A 21,225-nucleotide genomic window follows, 5' to 3' on the forward strand; every position below is an offset into this window, starting at 1 on the left:
TGGTTTATGCATATTTGCTCTTGGTTGTATTAAATTTGAAGCTCAGTGTTGATCACTGAAAATTATCTTCTGTTTTGTTGCTTGTAGCCTTATTTTGATTTAAAAATTAAGATTAGTCCTGATACGATAATTCCCCCAAAATGAAATGTTCGGTTTATTTCAGTTAGAAGAGAGACATGAAAAATTAAGGAATGGCATGGCCCAGCAGATCGCTTATGAAATACACCTTGAGCAACAAAGTGAGGAGGAATTGCAAAAGAGAAGTTTTCCTGATCCAGTTACAGATTGTAAGCCCCCACCTCCTGCCCAGGAATTCCAAACAGCACGTCTTTTCCTTTCACACTTCGGATTTTTGTCTTTAGAAGCATTGAAGGTAATTTTCATAAACTTCTATGAGTATATATATTCATAAATTAACACTCAACTGATGATAGCTAAAGCATTTTTGTGAAGATAGAGAATTAAAAAAAAACAGAAACTATTTAAAATCTTACCTTTCATACAAGGAAATAAAATTCTGTGATGCTGCAGCTTACAATATGAGCGCCAAGACAGTTTTCCCATGAGTGTATTCAGAGTTCTGTTGTGAGAGCTGCTTTGATAATATATCCACCTCTGACTTTTCCTAGGTGCTGTAGGACTCATGTTATATATGTTAATGACATCTGTAAGCAGTTAGAAAAAGAATGTTAAAACTTCTCCCCAGTAAACTTTATGAGTGAAAGTATGGGCTACAGTTGACTCTGCTCTTTCATGCCACTTTTGAAAAGGAATGAGTGTAAACACTTAATTAGATTGTGCAGTTTCTAGGGTCAGACTGTCTTGGTTTATGTCCTGGCGTCACTACTACCAGCTGTGTGATCTTGGGAAAGTTACCCAACGTCTGAGTCTTAGCTCCTCATGTCTGAAATAGGGGTGATAAGAGTGTCATCTCACTGTGGTCGTGCCAGGGGTTTCATGTGGTACACAGAACAGTCAGCCAACCTGTAAGGTAGATGTTGCCGTTGTTCTTAATTTCACTAACACAGCTTTACCAGGAAAGTGGTGGTATCTCTATTTCACAGATGTAGAAACAGGGCCTCAAAAATGTGAAATAGCTTCCATGTATGTGAATTTAGAATTTGTACTAAGGCCTGTTCGTTTTGAAAAACGCAACTGAAGATTGCCAGGCAAGAAGTCACTTACTGCACAAGTTGCCCCTGCCTTACTCTCTAGCAGCTACTTGGCTGAAGACCATCTAACTTCTAAGAGTTTGGATTTCAGCATGTAGATGAAAAATATTTTACGTTGTAGAAAATTGAATAAGTGGTGGAGAGTAAAAAATAAAAATTCTTAAAATGCAGAAGAAAAGAACAGAAAGAGGAAAATAATGAGAAATGCAGTGGTAAATGTGGAAGGAAAGGAACAAAGATACAACCTTACAGACGACTAGTGATATTCCTAGTGGAGAAAATTGGACAGAGTAGAAGCAGTAAATAAAAATATTCTAGAAGGAAATGATTGCGTGCTGTGGACTGAATGGAGACAAGACAAATCTCTGAGATTGCAGTTTTCCTTTCATGTTATCTACTGTAGTTGAAATGTTTATTCTTTCAAGAAAATAATTCCTGTACTTTCTCACCTGGGTCAGAACATAGGAAAAAGTCAGAAAGTAGCCTGGTTTATTTTATGAATCTTAGCATATCTCTAATAACTTAAACCTGACAGAACACACATGCTAAAGTATGTACAAAAGTATTAAGGAAAATACTAATAAAACTGAATTCAGCAGCACGTTAAACAAATTAACTTCTACAACTACATAAAGTTTATCCTGGGAACGCAAGGAGAGTCAGTTATTGGTAAATATTAGTAAAGTTATTAAGAAAATAATTTGATTCTGCTAACAGATCAGTCAATAAAGCAGTCAGTATTCAGCAAAACAATATTTAGTCTGATTTTTTTTTAAATGAATAAACAGCCAAAAACTTCACCAGGGCCAGTAATGCAGATCTGTGTAAATGGCAGCCCATTTAGGAAACAGGATGGAGAATGAGGAAATGTTAAAAAAAAAAAAAAAATGTGCAGGGAGCCTCCCCCAGTGAGTAACATCTTACCTGATTATAATAGAATAGAAAGGTCGATGAAATGCTAAAAGAAACTAAATAAGGGAAAAAACCATTGGAAAGGAAAAGACAATTCCCAGGTAATATGGTTTCTAATTAGACAGCCATGGCGTCATCGACTCAGTGGGCATGAGTTTGGACAAACTCTGCGAGATAGTGAAGGACAGGGAAGCCTGGCGTGTTGTAGTTCATGGGGTCACAAAGAGTCGGACACGACTGAGCTACTGAATGACAACAAGAAAGAGAATCAGTAGAGTGTCTAAAGGAAATGAAAGTTAAGATCACCACATATGAAGTACAAATATTAATGACTATAGCTGTTAATATCCAGTTAGAAATACAATGCAAAATAACTCTGTTACAACTGTGATACTGACAAAAGTTATCCTAACAAAATTTATTAGGAAAAACACAGACTTAGAAGAAAACACTTTAAGAAGTTATTAAGAGATATAAAGTACGTGCATGTTATGTTCCTGAATTAGAAGATCATCCAGAAGAACAAGCTGATGAGGTAGCTTTTTAAAAAAAAAGAATGAGGAGCCCTTGTCCTATAAGATGTGTTGTAGCACACTGCCAGACTGCGGTTCCTTCTCCATGATTTCAAAGTGAAAAATGAAAAGCAGAACGTTTTTTGTATGTTTGTAGAAAATTCATTTAATGGAAAAATCTGACCTGAATTGACACGAGGCTACCTGTAGTCTTTTTTCATAGTGTGAATACTCTTCTTTGTGACTGCAGAAATAGCAGTGTCTTTAATGACAGGGTGTTGCCTCAGCCCTTGTTTGGAGTAGGAAAAGAGTAATCCTTGCTATCTCTTGAGGGATGCTTTCCTGAAAAATATCATGGATGACACAACCTGCTGGTCAAGATCAAGATCTCAAAGAAGATAAGGAATCGGGGGGGGAAAACAAAACAAGAAATGCATAAAAATTAATAGACCATTTTTAAAAACAGGTTTGCAGAACATCCGAGTAGAAGGTATAGAGAGTTTGCACATAGCGTCTCTTCCTCCACACACATAGTTTCTCCTAACATCTTGCATTGTTGTGACATAATTTGTAACAATTGACGAACCAGTATCAGATGGATTATTAACTGAACTCCATAGTTTACATTAGTGGTCCCTCTGTGTTGTACAGTTCTGTGGGTTTTGGCAAATATGAAATCACATATGTCCACCATTATAGCACTGTAGAGAAGAGTTTCACTGTCCTAAAGTCCACTGTAGTCTTCCTAGTCATCCCTCCACTTCTCTGGAAATTCCCCCAACTCCTGACAACTACCCATCTTTTGCTGCCTCCACAGTTTTGCCTTTTCCAAAATGTCATATAGTTGGAATCATATAGTATGTAGTCTCTTCAGATTGGCTTCTTTCACTTAGCAGTTTGCATTTCAGGTTCCTCCATGTCTTTCTGTGACTCGATAGCTCACTTCTTATTATCATTGAATAACATTGCATTGTGTGAATATATCACATTTACTTATCCATTCACCTACAGAAAGACTCCTTGGTTGCTTCCAAGTTTTGGCAATTATAAGTGAAGCTCTTATAAACATTTGTGGGCAGGTTTTTGAGTAGACGTTTTTAATTCATACGGGAAAACATCAAGTTATGCAGTTGCTGCCCTGTATAGTAAGATTATGCTTAGCTTTGCAGGAAACTGCCAAACTGTCTTCCAGCATGGCTGTACCATTTTCCGTTTCCACCAGCAATGAATAAGAGTAAAATACATAACTAATTTTTTTCTAGAAAGTTTGGTGTATTACAGAGACGATTGGATTTTAAATTAAATACATAGTATGATCTCAACCGTCTTTAACAAAAAAAGGCAAAAGAACTGGAAGGAAGTACACAAGAATGTTAAAAGTTTCTGTAGTTTGGGATTATGGTTCTGCTTATTCCTGTCACTTCAATTTTTTTTTTTTTTACTTAATGTTTATTAAACCATGAGCAAGTATTGCTTTTATAATTAAGATAGTGCAAAGAGATGATACCTTCTCCTTTCTTCCTTTGGTGGTAGGAACCTGCAAACAGTCGTCTACCTCCTCACCTTATTGCACTTGACTCCACGATACCTGGATTTTTTGATGACATTGGGTATCTGGATCTCTTGCCATGTCGTCCCTTTGACACAGTTTTTATTTTCTATATGAAGCCAGGTCAGAAAACAAACCAGGAGGTAAGATTTCTGGATTTGGGGGGTAATTTTTTATGCTGTAAATTGAAAAAATTTTACATGACTTGCACTTCTCTATGGTGGAAGGTGAGTTATTCTTGATCCTTAAAGATTTCTTGTAATCAGTTCAGAAACTGAGTTAAATGAAAACTATGATGCCTAGAGTCTTGAGTCTTTTGACTCTCAGTGAATGTGATATAGAGAAGAGCTAGAGCATGTCTTCTTACCTTAAGGAATTCAGATTCCTAAGACACAAGTTAACCATGAAAAGCTAAAGTTAGGCCTTACTGCCCAGCAACAACTGTTTACTGACCATCTTCCCTGTGGCTCCCTCAATGTGCCCAGGTGTAGAAGTGATAATACCCTTTCCTCTTGAGGAACTCACTTCCAGGTAATTTCACAAGGAAATAATTTTAGTCAAGGTATGCACAGTAGGAGAAGAACATCTGAAATAAAGTAAAGGATAAAAACAAAATAAGTAAAACACAGTTGGATACATGTAACAAAGAGACTAGGAGAAGGATGAAGACAAATATAAGATAGGTGAGAACAGAAAACTGAGAGCAAATGTCAGGAGATCAAGTGTCTAACAGAGATAAATGGTTGAAACATGGATTGGACAGGTAGTTACCAACTGTGACTAAGAGAGGACCAAAGGAAGATGTGTAATATATAGAATGTATTCACATGTGTAGAGCACTATGACTGTATTATCTTGGAGTTTCACTATAATCATTGTAAGACCATTAGCCAATCAGATTAAACACACTTGAAGAAATTTACCAGAATTACAAAATGTTTATACTAGAAGCATATTTCAGATTATTGGCAAACTACTAGAAAAGGAGAATTTTCTTCTCCTTTCATGTTAGTGATTCAGTAAATACTTACTAAGTGTCTGCTGTCAGGGGCTTGGGTTCTAGCGGTGAACAAGATCTACAAGGTTTCTGGACTAATGGAACTACTGTGTAGAGGGAAAGACAGATGATTAAACACACAACCGTGATAAAGTATGCTGATAGGAACATGTTACAGAAGCCGTAACATGAAAACGTAACCTGGTTTGAAGAAGACTTCCTAAAAGAAAAGACTTTTAAGCTAATGGTATGAGGTATACATTGACAGTAGGTTAAAAGGTAGAAGTGGGTTGTCACTAATCAAGAAACAGCATGTGTAAAGGCCCTGGAGGTGAGAGAGAATTTCATTTTCATAAAATTCATTATTGGTTCCAATTTGTTTGGAGCTTGCGAGGCTACTGGTAGCCAGAGATGAGACTTATAAACTCAAGTTTTTTGGAAGATCCTCAGTAGAAGTGGATTAAATGCAGAGGGTGGGGATCTGTTTTGAAGGAAGTCTAATGCATGGTTCGTATGAGAGTAGTGGAGCCATTTTCCTCTTACATATGGAAGAAGACACAAACCCTTGAGGTAATTCTTACACCAGTTGAGTTTCCTTAGCTTTTTAGGGACCAAGGGTGACTAGAAAACAGTTAGATTCCCAGAGGCCTCCTTTAGAATGGCTGAGTCTTTCCTCCCCTAGCCCCACAGGGAAGATTTAGATGAATTTCTAGCTGTCAGTCAGCGGCCTGCAAGTTGAATTTAACTTACTTATTGTATCTTGGCTACATTTTGAAATTGTTTAAAAGTCTCACCTCTGAATAAAACAAAACTGGGAGAAAACAAAAACTGGCTGTCAATCAGTTTCCTGGCACTTATAAGACTATGAAGGGATATGGGAAACTAAATAGGTACACTTCTGAAGAGAAGTGTTTAAGAGATGAGGCCTGGCAATGATGCCCGCTAGATTGAGAAGTATTTGATGTAACCCCATATTTGACTTTGTTAGGTTAGCATTGTATGAACTACATCAGTGATCTGTGAGCTGGCTACATTAAAAGTTACTTGGGAGACCTCTTAAAAGTAGTAATTCCAGGATCTTATCTCTGCTGATCTGATACAGAGGTTCTGGAGTAGGCTAAGAAAATCTCATGTTTAAGAAATTCCCCGGATGATTTTGATACACTGCCTTTCTCCCCATTTAATTTTTAGTTTGTAGAGGATTTCTCATTTTCCTTCTTCTAGCATTGGACTTTGAACAGCAGCACTGTTGCTGTTTTGAGCCAAATAATTTTGTGGGAGCTGTTCTATAAAAATAGGATGTATGGCAGCATCTTTGGCCTCTGCTCGCTAGATCCCAGCAGTGCCCCACCAGTTGTGATGTCAAAAATGTCTCCAGACATTGCCAGATGTCCCCTGGAGAGCAAAATCCACGTCTTGAGAACCGCTGTTTTAGAACAAGGGGCTTTTCTTTCTGGGGCCCAGGAATTAAATTTGGTACCTGGTGAAGAGGAGAGAGCCTTCATTGTTATCTGGGATGGTTGTATTCTCTTCTTTGAACCCAGAGAAGAATGTTTTCCCACTCATTTATTAATTATAGCTAATCATTATTGAATTTTTAATAGGTTTGTGCTTTTTATAGCATTTATCAAGACTTGTAGGTAAATAATCACATACCTATGTGAAGGCAGTGACCTAGTGTTTTTTGTTTACTTTTAGTAAACATGTCTGGCTTAATAGTTATTTTGCTAGGGAGAGAGTTAAAGGATTTTCTAGCTTTATCTCACTTAATCTTCATAGCCATCATTATTATTCACTTTATAGATGAAGAAACTTAAGCAGTGGGGTTAAGAAACTTGCCCAAAGCCCAACCAGGATTTGAACCCAGATCTGTATAACCCAGAAGCATGCATATTTAACTGCAGTCATATGTATAGTCCTCAGTTTATTCTCAGCTTGGACTTGATTTGTCAGACACTTCAAAGAGAATTTTTATGAAGATACTTTGATATGCTCTTTTGTTTCCTTCATTATAATTAATGATTGGTATGTATTTCAGATTTTAAAGAATGTGGAGTCTTCCAGAAATGTTCAGCCACATTTCCTAGAATTTTTGCTCTCCCTTGGCTGGTCAGTAGATGTGGGCAAACACCCTGGCTGGACTGGGCATGTTTCCACCAGTTGGTCTATTAACAGTTGCGATGATGGTGAAGGACCTGAACAAGGTAAATCTCATATGGTCATTTGTTTTTTCTTATTTTGTTACTCTTGACTTTTCCCCTTTAATATGAATTTGTAGTCTTGTGAAAGAAAAAAAAACAAGCAGAGGTATGGAATGGAGAAGTCTCTTTCCTCTCATCCTCACAGGAGATCACTTAATAATTGTATCATCTTCCAAACATTTTCTGTTAATATGAGGAATAATTATGTATGTACATATATAAGCATGTATGCTATATACATACATTATGACAACTAATATAAAATTAATGACTTAATTATCATAAGGTTGGTAAGTTTTTTATAGTGGGAGTGAATAAATTCCATTTTCTATAACAATATTATAATAAATTTAGATTATAGCAAACAGTAGTTTTCTAACAAGTATACTTTGTCTAATAAATACAGTTTTTGTACTAGCTGGTATGTTTTTTAGACTTTGTGGCTATCATTTAAGGTTACACTGTTAGGACATTATATAAAAAACCTTTGTAGTAAACAGCTGACTGAGAGATTCATACACATCGTTGCAAATCCTCCTGAGGAACTGTAATCAGGATAGCAAGTACCAGAGCAACTATAAGTTTAAACTTAAGGCCTTTGCCCTACCTGGCTGGAGCTTTCTGTTCCAAGGGCCCTTGAAATCACTGGAAAGTTAATAATACTTCTCCGAAGTGGGGAATGACTGTGTCTAGTGCTTTGAATTAGCAGAGTTCCTCTGTCAGCAAGATTATGCTCTTAAGTTTCCCATTAAGTATCATTGTGACTTGTGACATAGTTTTCTCCTGCTTTCAACCAAGGTTGAATCAAAGTATATGAGAATATGCTCTAATTTCAGTTGCCACATAACCTTTAATAGTTATGCTTAAGTATGTTTATCAACTAAATTCCTACAAGTAGAATTGATAAAAGATTTGCCCATTTTTCAAGTTGATAAATGTATAAATGTATCACTTGGATGCTTAAGATTGCAATTAACAGAAAACCTGACCCAAACTGGGCTAGATTTTGAAGGTCATTTATTGCCTCATATAACTGAAAATTCCAGAGATTAGTATACAGTATTGTTGCCATTTGATCAGCACTTCTATTTCTCTGCAGTTTTCTTTTAGCTCTGTTTTCCATGCGTTGGCTTTGTCCCATCCTAACTTTCCTCACAGTGCAAAAAGGCCACTCCAGGCTAAAGCCATTCACATACCACACTAGTCTAAAGAGGAGAGGTTAGCTGGGTCTCAGAACCTCCCTTCTCCCAAAGCCAGAGATACACAGTGATTAGACCACCATGAGCCACCATTAGACTACCTCTGTGGCAAGAGAGGTGGAATGACCCTGATAGAGAGATGTGAACGAGGAGGCGGGTAGAATGAGTGTTGGGGCAGTAACAACAGTGTCTGCTATGGTAGACACAACGCCTGCCCAACATCTAAACCAGGAACCAGCACCTACAGCCCATGCCTGTCTTTGTAAGTAAAGTTTGTTGGCACTCAGCCTCACTTGTTCATGCATTATCTGACTGCTTTCACACTACAATGGCAGACTTAAGTAGTCATGGCAGAGACCATATGACATGCAAAGCTTCATTTACTATCTGATCCTTTGCAGAAAAAGTTTACTAGATTCTGGTCTAAACTTTGTTTGCCACCTCCTCATCAAATTAGGTGTCTTCTGATCTGTTAGGTGAGGAGTTTTCTATTTTTAATTATGATTGAGTTTCAGCATCTTCTCATATTTTTATTTCTTAGCCGAGAACTACTTGTTCATTTCCTCTTCCCAATTTTTTGTCAGGTTGTTGGTCTTTTATGTATTACTTGTAGGGCATTGTGTTCATTTTAATGGAGAACTGTTCCAGCTCTCAAGAGTGTTATTTTGGTTAATTCTATCTTGCTGACTTAGAGAAGATACTATGATTAAAGTTGCCTGTACATTTTCATATTATATCACTGATCACTGGAGAAAATGGCACAGAAGCAAAGCTGAGGAGCAGTAGAGAGACTAGGGACAGAAATGCCCGTGAGCAAGCGTACACACGCAGACATCTGCCCCACCTCCCTTCAGAGGGACTGGGTGGTCTCTCTTTTAATTACTGTTAACCTCTTCCGAAAAGACGATTCCCTGAATCTGCCCGATACACATGAACTAAGGTCCTGCTAATCAGGAGTGATCTGATTTAGTTTCAGAAACCGTGAAATTAAGATTTTATTGTTTAAAGTTAGTGTTAAGCCATTTAATGAACATTCATAGTTTATTCTTCTTACACATTAGTTCATGTTGGAAATGTACCTTCTATTTATTATTACTTTTTTTTAACCAGTTAAAACTTCACATAGCAGGGGGATGCTGGTTTTCCCCACTTTTTAGAGCAGTAATGTAGTGTTTCTCATTCGTAGATGAAGTGATGTCCTCTGAAGATGTTGGGGCTAGCATTTTCAACGGACAGAAGAAGGTGCTGTATTATGCCGATGCCCTTACAGAAATAGCTTTTGTGGTTCCTTCTCCTGTGGAGTCCTTAAGTAAGAGAATTTTTTTTGTGGTACTGGGTTTTTTTTCTTTTGGAACAATTTTTGTATTCACTGGTTTGTGCAGTATTATTGCACTGGGAGAGATTCTGAAGTCATCTAAGACATTCTTAAGCTTCAAAGACATGATAGCTTTTAGATTATGCAGAGGTATGGGGTGTTAGTTCCTTTTAACTAAAGGAAGATAGGAAAAGACTAGAAGACTGATCCTTTAATAATAATTTTTAAATAGCAAAGAAGATCCACTTTGACCCATTTTTTTAACTTTCTTTAATCTGATTAATTGGACTTCCCAGGTGGCTCAGTGGTAAAGAATTTACCTCCGAATGCAGGAGACGCAGTTTCGATCCTTGGGCTGGGAAGATCCCCTGGAGAAGGAAATGGCTACCCACTCCAGAATCCTTGCCTGGAAAATCCCATGGACAGAGGAGCCTGGCGGGCTAATGGGGTCTCAAAAGAGTTGGACATGACTTAGCAACTAAAGAACAACAAATCTGATTAATTTAACTAATACCTAGAAGCCCTGTTTTTCATTTTTCTCTCTAATAAATGAACCCCCACCTGCTTCCCTGTTTCCATGTGAGAGCTTTGTATGGAACCCCAGAGAATCCTGCAGTTGGAGTCTCTCATGGTGGTAACTGCCTAGTCTAACACCGACGTGGAGAAATTCCAACCTAGAAAAGGTGGCCATCAAGTGTGTTCTTCTCAAGGATCAGGAGTGATCATTGCTTCTCAGTCTGAATTCTTAGTCTTATTTTGCCTTGAACCTTTGCTTCTTGTAAGTTAAGTACATTACTTTGTGCCTGACCAGACAGGAGATGGAAAGCTTCACCTTCTCCATGATACCGTCCATAGGATGGGATGCTGCACATCATGCTTTCACATTTCTCATTTCTAGGCTAATGACTTTTCCTGTACCCTGCTTTGGCCGCTTCTTAACCTTTGTACTTGGACCCTTGATTTTGCACTAGAGGTTCCTCCCTTTCTCTTCTCTGGAGCCAGTTGTGTCCCTGGAAGGAGGGCCCTTCCATGGTCTAGGCCAGTGTCTGAGCAGCTGTTTGCCTTCATGTCAAGGCTGTGATCTCCTGCCTTAATTCCAGAAGCCAGGCCCCAGCCGTCCTCTGTGGACTGAGTCCAGCCCTGGTGTCTCTGGCCCAGCTTATTTGCACCAATTCAGTAGAGCTGGAACCAGCAAATTATGGCACACAGGCCAAATTTAAAACACTAAGAATGTTTTTTGCATTTGTAAAGGGTTGTAAATAAAATAAAGAAGAATATGCAGTAAAGACCTATATAGCCAACAAAACCTGAAATATTTATTACCTGATCCTTTACAGAAAAGGTTTGCCAACCCTTGCTCCATAAGCAGTGCTTTGCTTAAGTAATTTAAGTTCTACTGTTAACATAGTTAGTTTAATAAACACATTTGCTCTAACGAAGTAGTAGGTATTTTATTTATATATATTTTTCTTCACCCTATAGCTGATTCACTGGAAAGTAACATCTCAGACCAAGATAGTGATTCAAATATGGATCTTATGCCAGGAATTCTGAAACAACCATCCCTGACACTTGAGCTTTTCCCTAATCACACAGACAATCTTAATTCCTCACAGAGGGTAAGTCACTTTGTTGATTAATCTCCAGAAATTTGTAGTGAAATGGAGGTAATTAGGTAATTATAGAATCACACTTGAAAAGCTTTTAACTTTAACCCAGAGAATAATTATATCTGTACTAATTCATTAGAATCTTAATTTTTTTAAATCAAATTTTCATGATTTTCTTCTTTTCAGCTTGCAACAGATGATTCACTCTAATTCCATCTTTGTTGTTTTTCTCTATTTAGTCATTTCGGTTCCATGCTTGGTCTTTCACCCATTCCTTCTCAAGTATACGTTATTATTTAGTCCCTTAAATATCCAGTAAAGGTACAATAGTATATATTTTGTAGCATTACTTATGCAAAATTCATCTTCAGTCTGACAGCACACATGATGGCATTTTGAAGAGTAATCCAGTGTGTGAATAAAGGCACCGAGTGAGGTGATGCAGCAGCTACCACAGGAAAAGAGCATTTTGGTTTTACACTTTTTTCTTACCTTATCAGTGGATGTTACATCTTTGTCTGTGTTCTCCCCTTGTGTTATCTCCTAATCCTTACTGGAAATTGACCAAGTAGTATAGGAAGAGTATAGGATCAGTTTAGAGATGTAAGACAGTTGATATAGAATAAATAATAAAGACCAAAGAAGTGTTGTGCAAACTTGTCTGAAGCCCTTCTTGCATTGTAAAGAATTTTAATTTGGACCTCTCTACACTTAAAATTATTTTTAATATAAGTATTTGCTTAAAAGATTATGGGAAGGGTTTCACCTTTAAAATTGATTTAGGAAAAAAAGTTAGTTTGTATAAAATTCTGAAGTAGACTGATTTTGAAAATCATGAAAATCATAAGTTGCTACATTTAAAAAAGATTTCACAGAATACAGTTTGGAGAAGAGCAAGAATGGTAAAGCACCATGTTTTTATTTACCACATACTTTGCATACTACTCACAAACTAAGGGGAAAAAAATTCATATCGTTATCTCAGTAAATACAGGAAAAGCAGTTGACAAGAATTTAACACTGAAAAGATCCCCAGGAGGAGCAATGATGTTACTCTGATGGAAAAAAATATACTGCCTTCTGGTCACAGAGATAGGCTCAGATCCTCTTAAGTGCTCATTAAGACGTAGCATGCAAATTTTGTTTTTGTTAATGTCAGTTATAATTGTTCAGTATTGCTTATCTTTTTTTATTTGAATATTTTAGACTTTCATTGCCTTGTTCTAGTTTGAGACTTGATAAACAGAGAAACCAAAGAAGGGCTTTTTTGCAAATGTATTTTATACTTTTTTCCAGAAGTGACTTCCCATGATCTGATCCTTATGTCTCGGGTAGCTTGATGAATGTATGATTATAGTTTTATTAAGTCAGTTTTTTTCCCCACCCTCTTCTGCTTTTCTCTGCCTCATACAGCTCAGTCCCAGTTCCAGAATGAAGAAGCTGCCTCAGGGTCGCCCTGTGCCTCCCCTCGGACCCGAGACAAGAGTTTCTGTAGTCTGGGTGGAACGCTATGATGATATAGGTATTGTGCAAGGACTTTGTCCATAAACAAGATTTTGGTAGGATGACAGTGACTTGCTGAATGTCTAAAAGGAGTGGCAACATAGGCCCTATATGATGGCCAAGAGCTGGGACTGAAGTTCAGGAAGCCTGGGTTTCATTACGCCTTAGGTGACTAATCTGTTAAATGAATGACCCAGCACTTATAGTTGTGAAGATTTGATGGATACAAAGCCTTTAGGTCTTCTTGGTATGGCAGATACTGGTTTTTGGCCACTTGGTCCCACTTCATGTGGCTCCCAGTCACCCCAGGACCTCTGGAAAGGGGAAGGGAGCTCACCTTCCTCACCCTCTTTCCACAATCTTGTTTCAGATTAATTGGTCCTTAGGGATTCCACTATGAATATGTTTCTCGTGATTTTTATGTAAGCTGCACAAGAACATTAGAAATGTGTATTTACCCTAGAATCTCATTCTGCTCAGACTTCATAGGAAAGTATAATGGTTGCTTTCTAACACTTCTAAAGCTCTTTCCAAGCCCTCCAGGACTATAGATTACATTCTTTAAAAACTCTCTGCTTTAGATGAACTTTTCTAAAATACGCCTTGAGGGATTTTTTTTAATTTGTGAGGAATATTTAGGACTATATGTTTTAGGAGAACAAAGTCCATATATTTGTTGTCTGCTATGTAAAGAGTTTAGGAAATTCAGTTTTCTTGAAGGGAGATATTAAATGTAATGCCATGATTTTCTTCCAGAAAACTTTCCCCTCTCAGACCTGATGACAGAAATCAGTACTGGTGTGGAAACTACTGCGAATAGTAGCACTTCTCTGAGGTACTCCCTTACTTGCTTGAAGTTTATCAATATTGACTTTAAGCATAGAGAAAGCTTTTTTTTATAATATGGTGATTGTAATTTAATTAAGAAATAATGACTTTAATGAAACAAAAGGGATGAAGGCAATAAGAAGTAAACATAATTATGGGGAAAGAATCAAAAAAGTTTGTAGATAAATGCACAAGGTGATCAAATTAGCAGGGATTTTTAAATGGCATAATTAATTGCTGTTTTACATTTATCTGAGGCAGAAAGATGGAAAAGTGGAGACAAGTATTAATGAAGAGTGATAATAGAGTGGCAGTATTAGATGGAAATAATGGAGTTACATTGGTCAAAACATTCTGGATAGATAGCAGTGAAAGTATCCTGATCACATGAGCTATTTAATGGAAAAATATTTCTAAATAAAACAGGATACTAGCTTTATTATAATATTAAGATTTTTATTTTAGCTGCTCATGCACAAAAATGGATTAAAAGCAGAATAGTAAAAATGTGTCTGTGCAGGCTTTACCATCTCAAAGCTTTTTGCTTGTCTTGTCTTTTGTTTAAACAAATAATTTATATCAAGCTTAACTTGATATTTTAGCTTTGAGTAAATTCCTTCTATTTTCCACATTCTGGTTTATATTGCATATAAAATGAATTTAGTCTAACGTTAGAAAGATGGCTTATTTTAACATTATCATGTTAAATTTCTAGAGTAGGGCAAATCATTCCTAAAATTTCTGCTTTTTATGCCAAAGTATCTTAATGCAAACTACAGATTTTCTAACATTCTGAATACATCAGTACACACCTCTGAAAAATTAACACTTTTCAAATATATAAAGATAACATTATCAGAGTAATAAAGTTAATCATAGTTCCTTAATTTCATTTGGTAGCCAGTTCATGTTCAGATTTCTCCATTTCCCCTAAAATAGTCTTTGCAGCTGGTTTGTTTAAACCAGCACCCATTTCAGCCTTGTATCCGGTACTCATTCCTTCAGGTCTCTTTTAATACAGAACAGTCCTGTTTTTCTAACTCCTTTTTAGCCTTCTTTTTTGACACTGACTTGCTAAAGAGACCAGAAGCGATTTCATGAGGCAGACTTTACTTGAGCTAGTTTAGAAGAGAACTTTTAGGTGTCTTGTGCTGTTTTTTGTTGTTGTTTTACTTTTTAGGTCAAAAGTGCTATAATATGTTTGGACTGTAAAATTTGTATTTTACTAGTAGTTTAGCAAAGTTTAGAATTTGTCTTGGGGACAGAATTAGTATAGGATTGATTTTTATTAGATGTCTTGAAAAATTGACTCTGTTGCTTTGGCCAAAATCACTTTAGAAAGAAGGCTCATTGTGTTACAAAACAAAAACAAACCAAAACCCTGACAAATAGCATCCGAGAGTTCATGGGTATGTCTGGATGCACTGGCCCATCCCCAACACACATGTCATTCAGTCTCCTATGGGTGTGGTTGCTTGCCTTGGCACCTGTTGCCTGTTCAGAGGCTTTGAGGGCTTTGGCTGTGTCAAAATTCAGCCGTTTTTCACCTCTGCTGAGGAGGACACCTGCAACTGCCCCAGACTAAAGTGCTCCCAGCCTCCTTCCCCAACCCCTAAAAAATTATGTCAGGGATTCCCTTAGTGGGCCTAAGCTACCTTCCCACTTGCTCTGAGGTGCTAGTCTTGAACATGGTAGAATTCCCTGCCCTCTGGCCAGCTCCATTTTTGTTCCCTACAAGGAGGAGGAACTGAGTGAAAGCCCCACAGCTGGCTGCTAGATTGATTATTCCGCACGATGTATTTTTCTGGCCTTTCCTTCCACCCGGTGTCCTCAGTGGTTTTCTAAGCACAATTTTAGGCCCTTGTTTTTGTCAGCTTCAAAAGGCTAACCCGAGTGATGGGCATGTAGGGCCGGATGTTGGTGCGGGGGCTTCCACATGGCCTCCCAGAAAGAAGATTTCTGAGCAGACTGATCACTTGGCTCATCTAAACACTGCCTGGCAGTAGTTCCCTTGGTATTCTTATATCATACATGGGGGACTACAGCTCTTGAATATCTGGAGTAAAAGGAGTGTTCTCTTCTTTTCTTAAGATCTACTGCTCTTGAAAAAGAAGTTCCTGTCATCTTCATCCACCCTTTAAACACTGGATTATTCCGGATAAAAATTCAAGGAGCCACTGGAAAATTTAACATGGTCATCCCTCTCGTGGACGGGATGATTGTCAGTAGGCGAGCGCTCGGTAAGCCTCATATATAGCTGAAGGATTGAAATTTCTTTCTTTCTTTTCTTTTTATTTAACATTTTTATGAACCAAAAAGAAGTAGAAATAGGAAATGGTAATATTACTTAATAGGTCCCACATGTAGAAAATGCTGTGGCTTTTATTTATAAGAGAAAGCATATTTTGTTCTGTTTTGAAGTGTGCTTCAATCTAGTAAGTACGAGCAGAACTGTAATTCACAGACTTCCAGTATTGGAAAATGAATATAGTCTATTTGTAATCCAGGGTAGGAAATGGGTTGTCAGGCTAGAGTTTGATTCTGTTTTTCCTCATCATTGTGTTTCTTCTGACAGTTTTATCTGTCTCTGTGAGGAGTTGTGTAAATGGAATAAGATAGTTTGAGTTTGCCGAAAATAGTTTGCTTGAATACTTACAGTTCGCCTAGCTACCTGTTTATTCACATTGATTTGAATGAAAGTCTTCTGTTTTCAAGGTTTTCTGGTGAGGCAGACTGTAATTAATATTTGTAGAAGAAAGAGGCTGGAGAGTGACTCCTACAGCCCACCACATGTCCGCCGGAAGCAGAAGATCGCCGACGTTGTCAACAAGTACCGGAACAAACAGCTGGAGCCAGAGTTTTACACTTCACTTTTTCAGGAGGCTGGACTCAAGAACTGCAGTTCTTAGACCACTATCTGTCTAAGACTATTGAACTCTAGTTTGGGGCTATAATATCAAAGCAAAGCAATTTGATAGGTGATCACTGTAAAAATAAATCACTCCCCAAGAGCTTACTGTATAATCACCGGAATAGAAGAGACACATTATAAACCCATTTGAGAGAAGACTTTTTGGCTTTCTAGTGAAATGGGCTCCCAGACACAATCATATTCCTGCTGGTAATGATGATACACATTTTAGCCATAAACTTTTCTTTCAAAAGTGACAATTTTAGTTAAATACAAGCCTTTTGAGGAGAAAGGCTTTTATGCATCTCAGTTAAACACGTGCATTGGTAGTTTCAAATTTGCAGATTAGAAGTTGAAGATAGTTTTATACCTCACTTTTTAGGAGGTTGTGTTCAAAATTAAAATCTGTCTCAGAATCGTCCAGGACATTTAAAGACTCATGTTGCTAGCATGGAGGAGAAGGAAGGAGATCTCAACTTTCTGCTCACTCGTAGGTCCATTTGTCATCCATCTGTCATCCAACAATCGTACTGACAGAAAGGAACAGAAGTGTTTTTTGCTCAGTCTAATATTAAAATATTTCATAGTTTCTAGATTTCAAAAAGTTATTCTCATCACTGCAAAGGTCTGTCTGAAGGCCTCAGTTTCTGGGCAGCCCAGGAACAGATCTGAAATGGAGGCACGGCCTGGTCCTTTAACAGGGATACAGATGGAGTTTGTGGAGTTAAAAGTCAGAAGTGACACCTCCCCCCTCTTCATTATTGTCTAGCTTAGAGACAAAACGACAGGTTAACCGTTTGTAATTCCTTGGTAATTTCTTGGTTAAATAGTAAGAAATATAAATTCATAGCACAGGTTTAAACATTTTTTGGTTTCATCCCTTGTCTCTTATTTCAGGACCAAGCAGGAAACTGCAGTAGTTTATGAAGGATTCTAATTTGGGGTTCAGGAAATAGCCTCTCCATGCTCCTAATTCAGATCTCTCAGAGAGCTGCTGGATTTCATCATAATTGACAAACATTAGAGACCACCTCCTGGGGTGGCTGCTTTTAGAAACAGCTGTTGTCATGTTTTCTTGACTTCGCCAGCTGAAGGCGTGACAGATCCCTGCCCAGATTTTTTAAATACTTCTGTTACCTCGCTGCTACTTTCCTGCCAGGGATAAATGTTCTGAGGTGGCCAGACCCAGAACACCCTTACAAGGATTCCTGTTACAGTGCTAGGGTGTACACTGCTCATTTCTCCTATTATGTTTATTAAGAATAGCATAAAAATATTTATGTTATTTTCTTTTTTATTAAGGTTATTTTGTGCTAAGAAGATAAGTGACATTTAAAACTCCGAAGAGGAATGATCACAATTGTGTAAGGGGTGATTTCCTACTTGAACTCTGATGTCAGTAGATTCTGTAGGTCAGGACTACAGTGGGCTGTTTGGTTCGATGTTTCAGTAGTTTACTTAGAGGACAGGGGATAGTATAGGACCTAACTCCCAGTGCAGATATTTCTATTCCAGAAGTATATATTGATATCTAGGAGCAAGAAATGTGGGCATAGCAACTTTCCAAGTTTGCCTCACCTTTTTTCTTCCTGTTTGTTTTAAGCTCAGGTAAAGGTAACCTCCTCCTTCTATGACTCCAGTTTCCATTCAGGGTATAACATTTGATTTTCCTTTTAATCTGGGCAATAAATTGATGTTCCCAAAAATAATAATAATAATAATAATAAATTGATGTTCCTAGATGGTAGCAATGGGGGAGGGGGATGTATGATTAGTAAGTTCTACTCTTAAATTAGTTGCCCAGCTACTAAGCTATAGAGTGAGGTTTAACAACTTTCATGGAAATTCCAGATTGACATTTCTTGGGGGGAAAATGGGCCCTTCTTTCTAATAGGTGTGGGCAAAGAAGGCTATAAATTAATGTGCAACTTGTAACATTCCAGAAGCTAAAATAGCTGGTGTAGGTATGCCTCCTCGGTGTGACCCTTGAGATGACACTTTGACCTTTGGCATAGTTCTACTGTCCGGAAAGCGTACTGTGGTGTACATGTTAGTGGTGAGCTTCATGATGCTTCAGTTTGCTCTGATTTCTGACAACTCTTTGTAATTCTAATGGCTTTGATAAGTCAGAGAACAACTGTGTTGAGTGCAGTTATGATCTGGAAGAGTCTGTGGTCTTCCAGGGAAGATGGGATGGAGTCAGGGCTGTGCTGCTCCCAGAGGCATGAAACCCCAGTATATACAGCACAGAATACAGGGTACGCACACTTCATCAGGTGCTGGCTCCTTCTGCTCAAATTCGCATCTACCTAAAAAGGGAGTGTGGTGAGTACGCTTGGACCTTTCACTAGTGTAGGTGTGAGTTTCATGGTCACTGAGATCTCTCAACTGCCTTTGTAAAAATCACTTTGAGTAGAATAACGCCAGAGGGGCATATTTAGTCCCAAGAATAACCTTTAATAGTCACTTGATGTTTGCTAACAGAGGTTCAGAACCTTTGGGGGGGTCTTTGGCTTGAACAGTTCGGTTGCTGCTCTAACAGGTGAACCAGGTCATGGATGAATGTCACATTTGGTGACGGGGAATGTATTACCCAAGGGACAGAGGCAGGTAGCCCCTCGTACTCCCTTCTTACATTTGAGGGGAAGGGGCTCTCTCCCCCTGTCTGCCTGAGAGCACCAAGGACGGTGAGGAGTGCTTTTGCGTTTTCCTGTTCAGCCAGCTCTCTTTGTCCAATGCTTCTTCCTGAGACCCCCTCCTATCCATTGGCCCTTTGACAGGAATCGTTACTGGTAGGTTGACCCCCTCCCTTCCTGGCAATACATACACAACACGCATGCACGCTGTCCTGCATTTCCACGTCCTCAGCTGCCCTGAGGCAGCCCTTTGGACTCTATAAAACAAAATACGTCTCTGGGCCAGTAACATCAGTTCCCTACAGGTTGCACATGTGAGGCCTTCATGAGTGGTTACTTCCTATATACACTGAGGAAACATTTGTCGAGTTCTGCAGAGTGATTTTTAGAGAAGCAGAGTCTTCAAGAGTACTTAACTTGCATTGGAAGGTAGAACTTTACCCAAAGAAAGTGGAAAAGAAAGTGGAAGTCGGCCTTGCTCAAAGACATGTTTCGCACTGGACAGTAAAAAAATGTATCAGAGGTAATTTGACACTCCTGCTGGTTGTTCTTCATTCAGCATTTTAAAACCTGTTCTGGTTATATTTTTCCAAAAAGAATTGGTTTACATGTTTACATAAAGCGGTAAGTTGTGTTAGATGGTCTGATTTAGGGATTTCCATGACAACCTCTTGTCCCGAGATGGAGAGATGGGAGGTAATCCACCCATTTAACGTGGAATCAAACTGAGGGTTCTCAGTAGCAAAAGAAGCCATGTACTGTATAGTGTTTTTCTCAGAATATCAACTCATGTTTTTTCAGATGCTTTTTTTTTTTAACGGTGAGGGAAAGGTATAATTTGGGATTCCACAGTGCCTTGCATACAGTAGGCGCCCAATAAATATTTGTTGAAGCAAACCAAGTTTCCCAAGTCCTTGTCTCTTGCAGTGACCAAGAACATCTTTCTCCTCTGAAGGGCTTGGCAGTTGTGGCTAAAAAATAAACAGTATCATTATTTGCTTGAAATCATATACACAATTTGTATGAATTTTGGTATGTTGCCAAGACATGATCTTTTTCTTATTGTATTTTCTGTAAATATTTCTGGCACTGAACTGTAAAGTAAAGGCAAAATGTAAATATGAAGGTGTCCCGTGTACCCTCGCCTCCTGTGTTTCCTCTTCGTCGGTTAGGGAAGAAGGCCCAGAGGCTTGTTTGTATTTATGCAGACCCTTTGTCCAGAAGAAACCCATGGAATATTGAATGTAATACATTTAGTCAATTAAATTTTAAGGAGATTCTTATCTAACAATGTCACATGTGCTTCTGGTTTGACTCTTGCATGGGTGTGCTTCAGAACTTACATCAGTGGGTTTTTACCCTGGTTTTGTAAGAGTATCATGAAATACTTAAAATTCAAAAATTTTTATTTACTTTCTTTTTTTAATTGGAGGATAATTGCTTTACAGGGTTGTGTTTCTGCCGTACAACCATGTGAATCAGCTATATATATACACACACACGTATGTATCCCCTCCCTCTTAAGCCTCCCTCCCTGCCTCCCCCCAGCCCTCCCTCTAGGTCATCACAAAGCACCGAGCTATGCAGCAGCTTCCACCCACCATTTATTTCACACGTGGTATTGTGTACATGTCAGTGCTACTCCCCTCTTTTCACTCTCCTCTTCTTCCCCTGCTGAATCCACAAGTCTGTTCTGAACATCTGCGTCTCTATTCCTACCCTGCAAATAGGTTCTTCCATACCACTTTTCTAGATGTCCTAAAATTTTTAAAATTAAAAATACTTGGCCTTTTATGCTGAAAGGAGGTCGTGTAACGAAAGCGCTGCTGTCAAAAGGCCCACCTGACAGAGGCTAGCAGTTGCTGTGGGGCTAGCTGGCT

At 38.3% G+C, this 21,225-nt stretch overlaps 1 protein-coding gene across 2 annotated transcripts in view; it reads left to right on the forward strand.

The window, feature by feature from the left end:
• RALGAPB (Ral GTPase activating protein non-catalytic subunit beta) overlaps positions 1-20,636 on the forward strand; it is an 88,538-nt gene extending 67,902 nt beyond the window's left edge. For both annotated transcript variants that reach the window (XM_065921991.1, XM_065921992.1), the window contains exons 22-30: positions 164-373; positions 4,130-4,288; positions 7,181-7,346; positions 9,729-9,851; positions 11,340-11,476; positions 12,881-12,989; positions 13,727-13,805; positions 15,890-16,038; positions 16,514-20,636. In XM_065921991.1, the coding sequence (XP_065778063.1) occupies positions 164-373; positions 4,130-4,288; positions 7,181-7,346; positions 9,729-9,851; positions 11,340-11,476; positions 12,881-12,989; positions 13,727-13,805; positions 15,890-16,038; positions 16,514-16,707 (1,326 nt within the window). In that variant the 3' untranslated portion in view covers positions 16,708-20,636. The remainder of the gene's footprint in view (positions 1-163; positions 374-4,129; positions 4,289-7,180; positions 7,347-9,728; positions 9,852-11,339; positions 11,477-12,880; positions 12,990-13,726; positions 13,806-15,889; positions 16,039-16,513) is intronic.
• Positions 20,637-21,225: the final 589 nt, after the last annotated feature.

This window comes from Muntiacus reevesi, chromosome 2 (genome assembly GCF_963930625.1).
Source record: "Muntiacus reevesi chromosome 2, mMunRee1.1, whole genome shotgun sequence".
Lineage (NCBI taxonomy): Eukaryota > Metazoa > Chordata > Mammalia > Artiodactyla > Cervidae > Muntiacus > Muntiacus reevesi.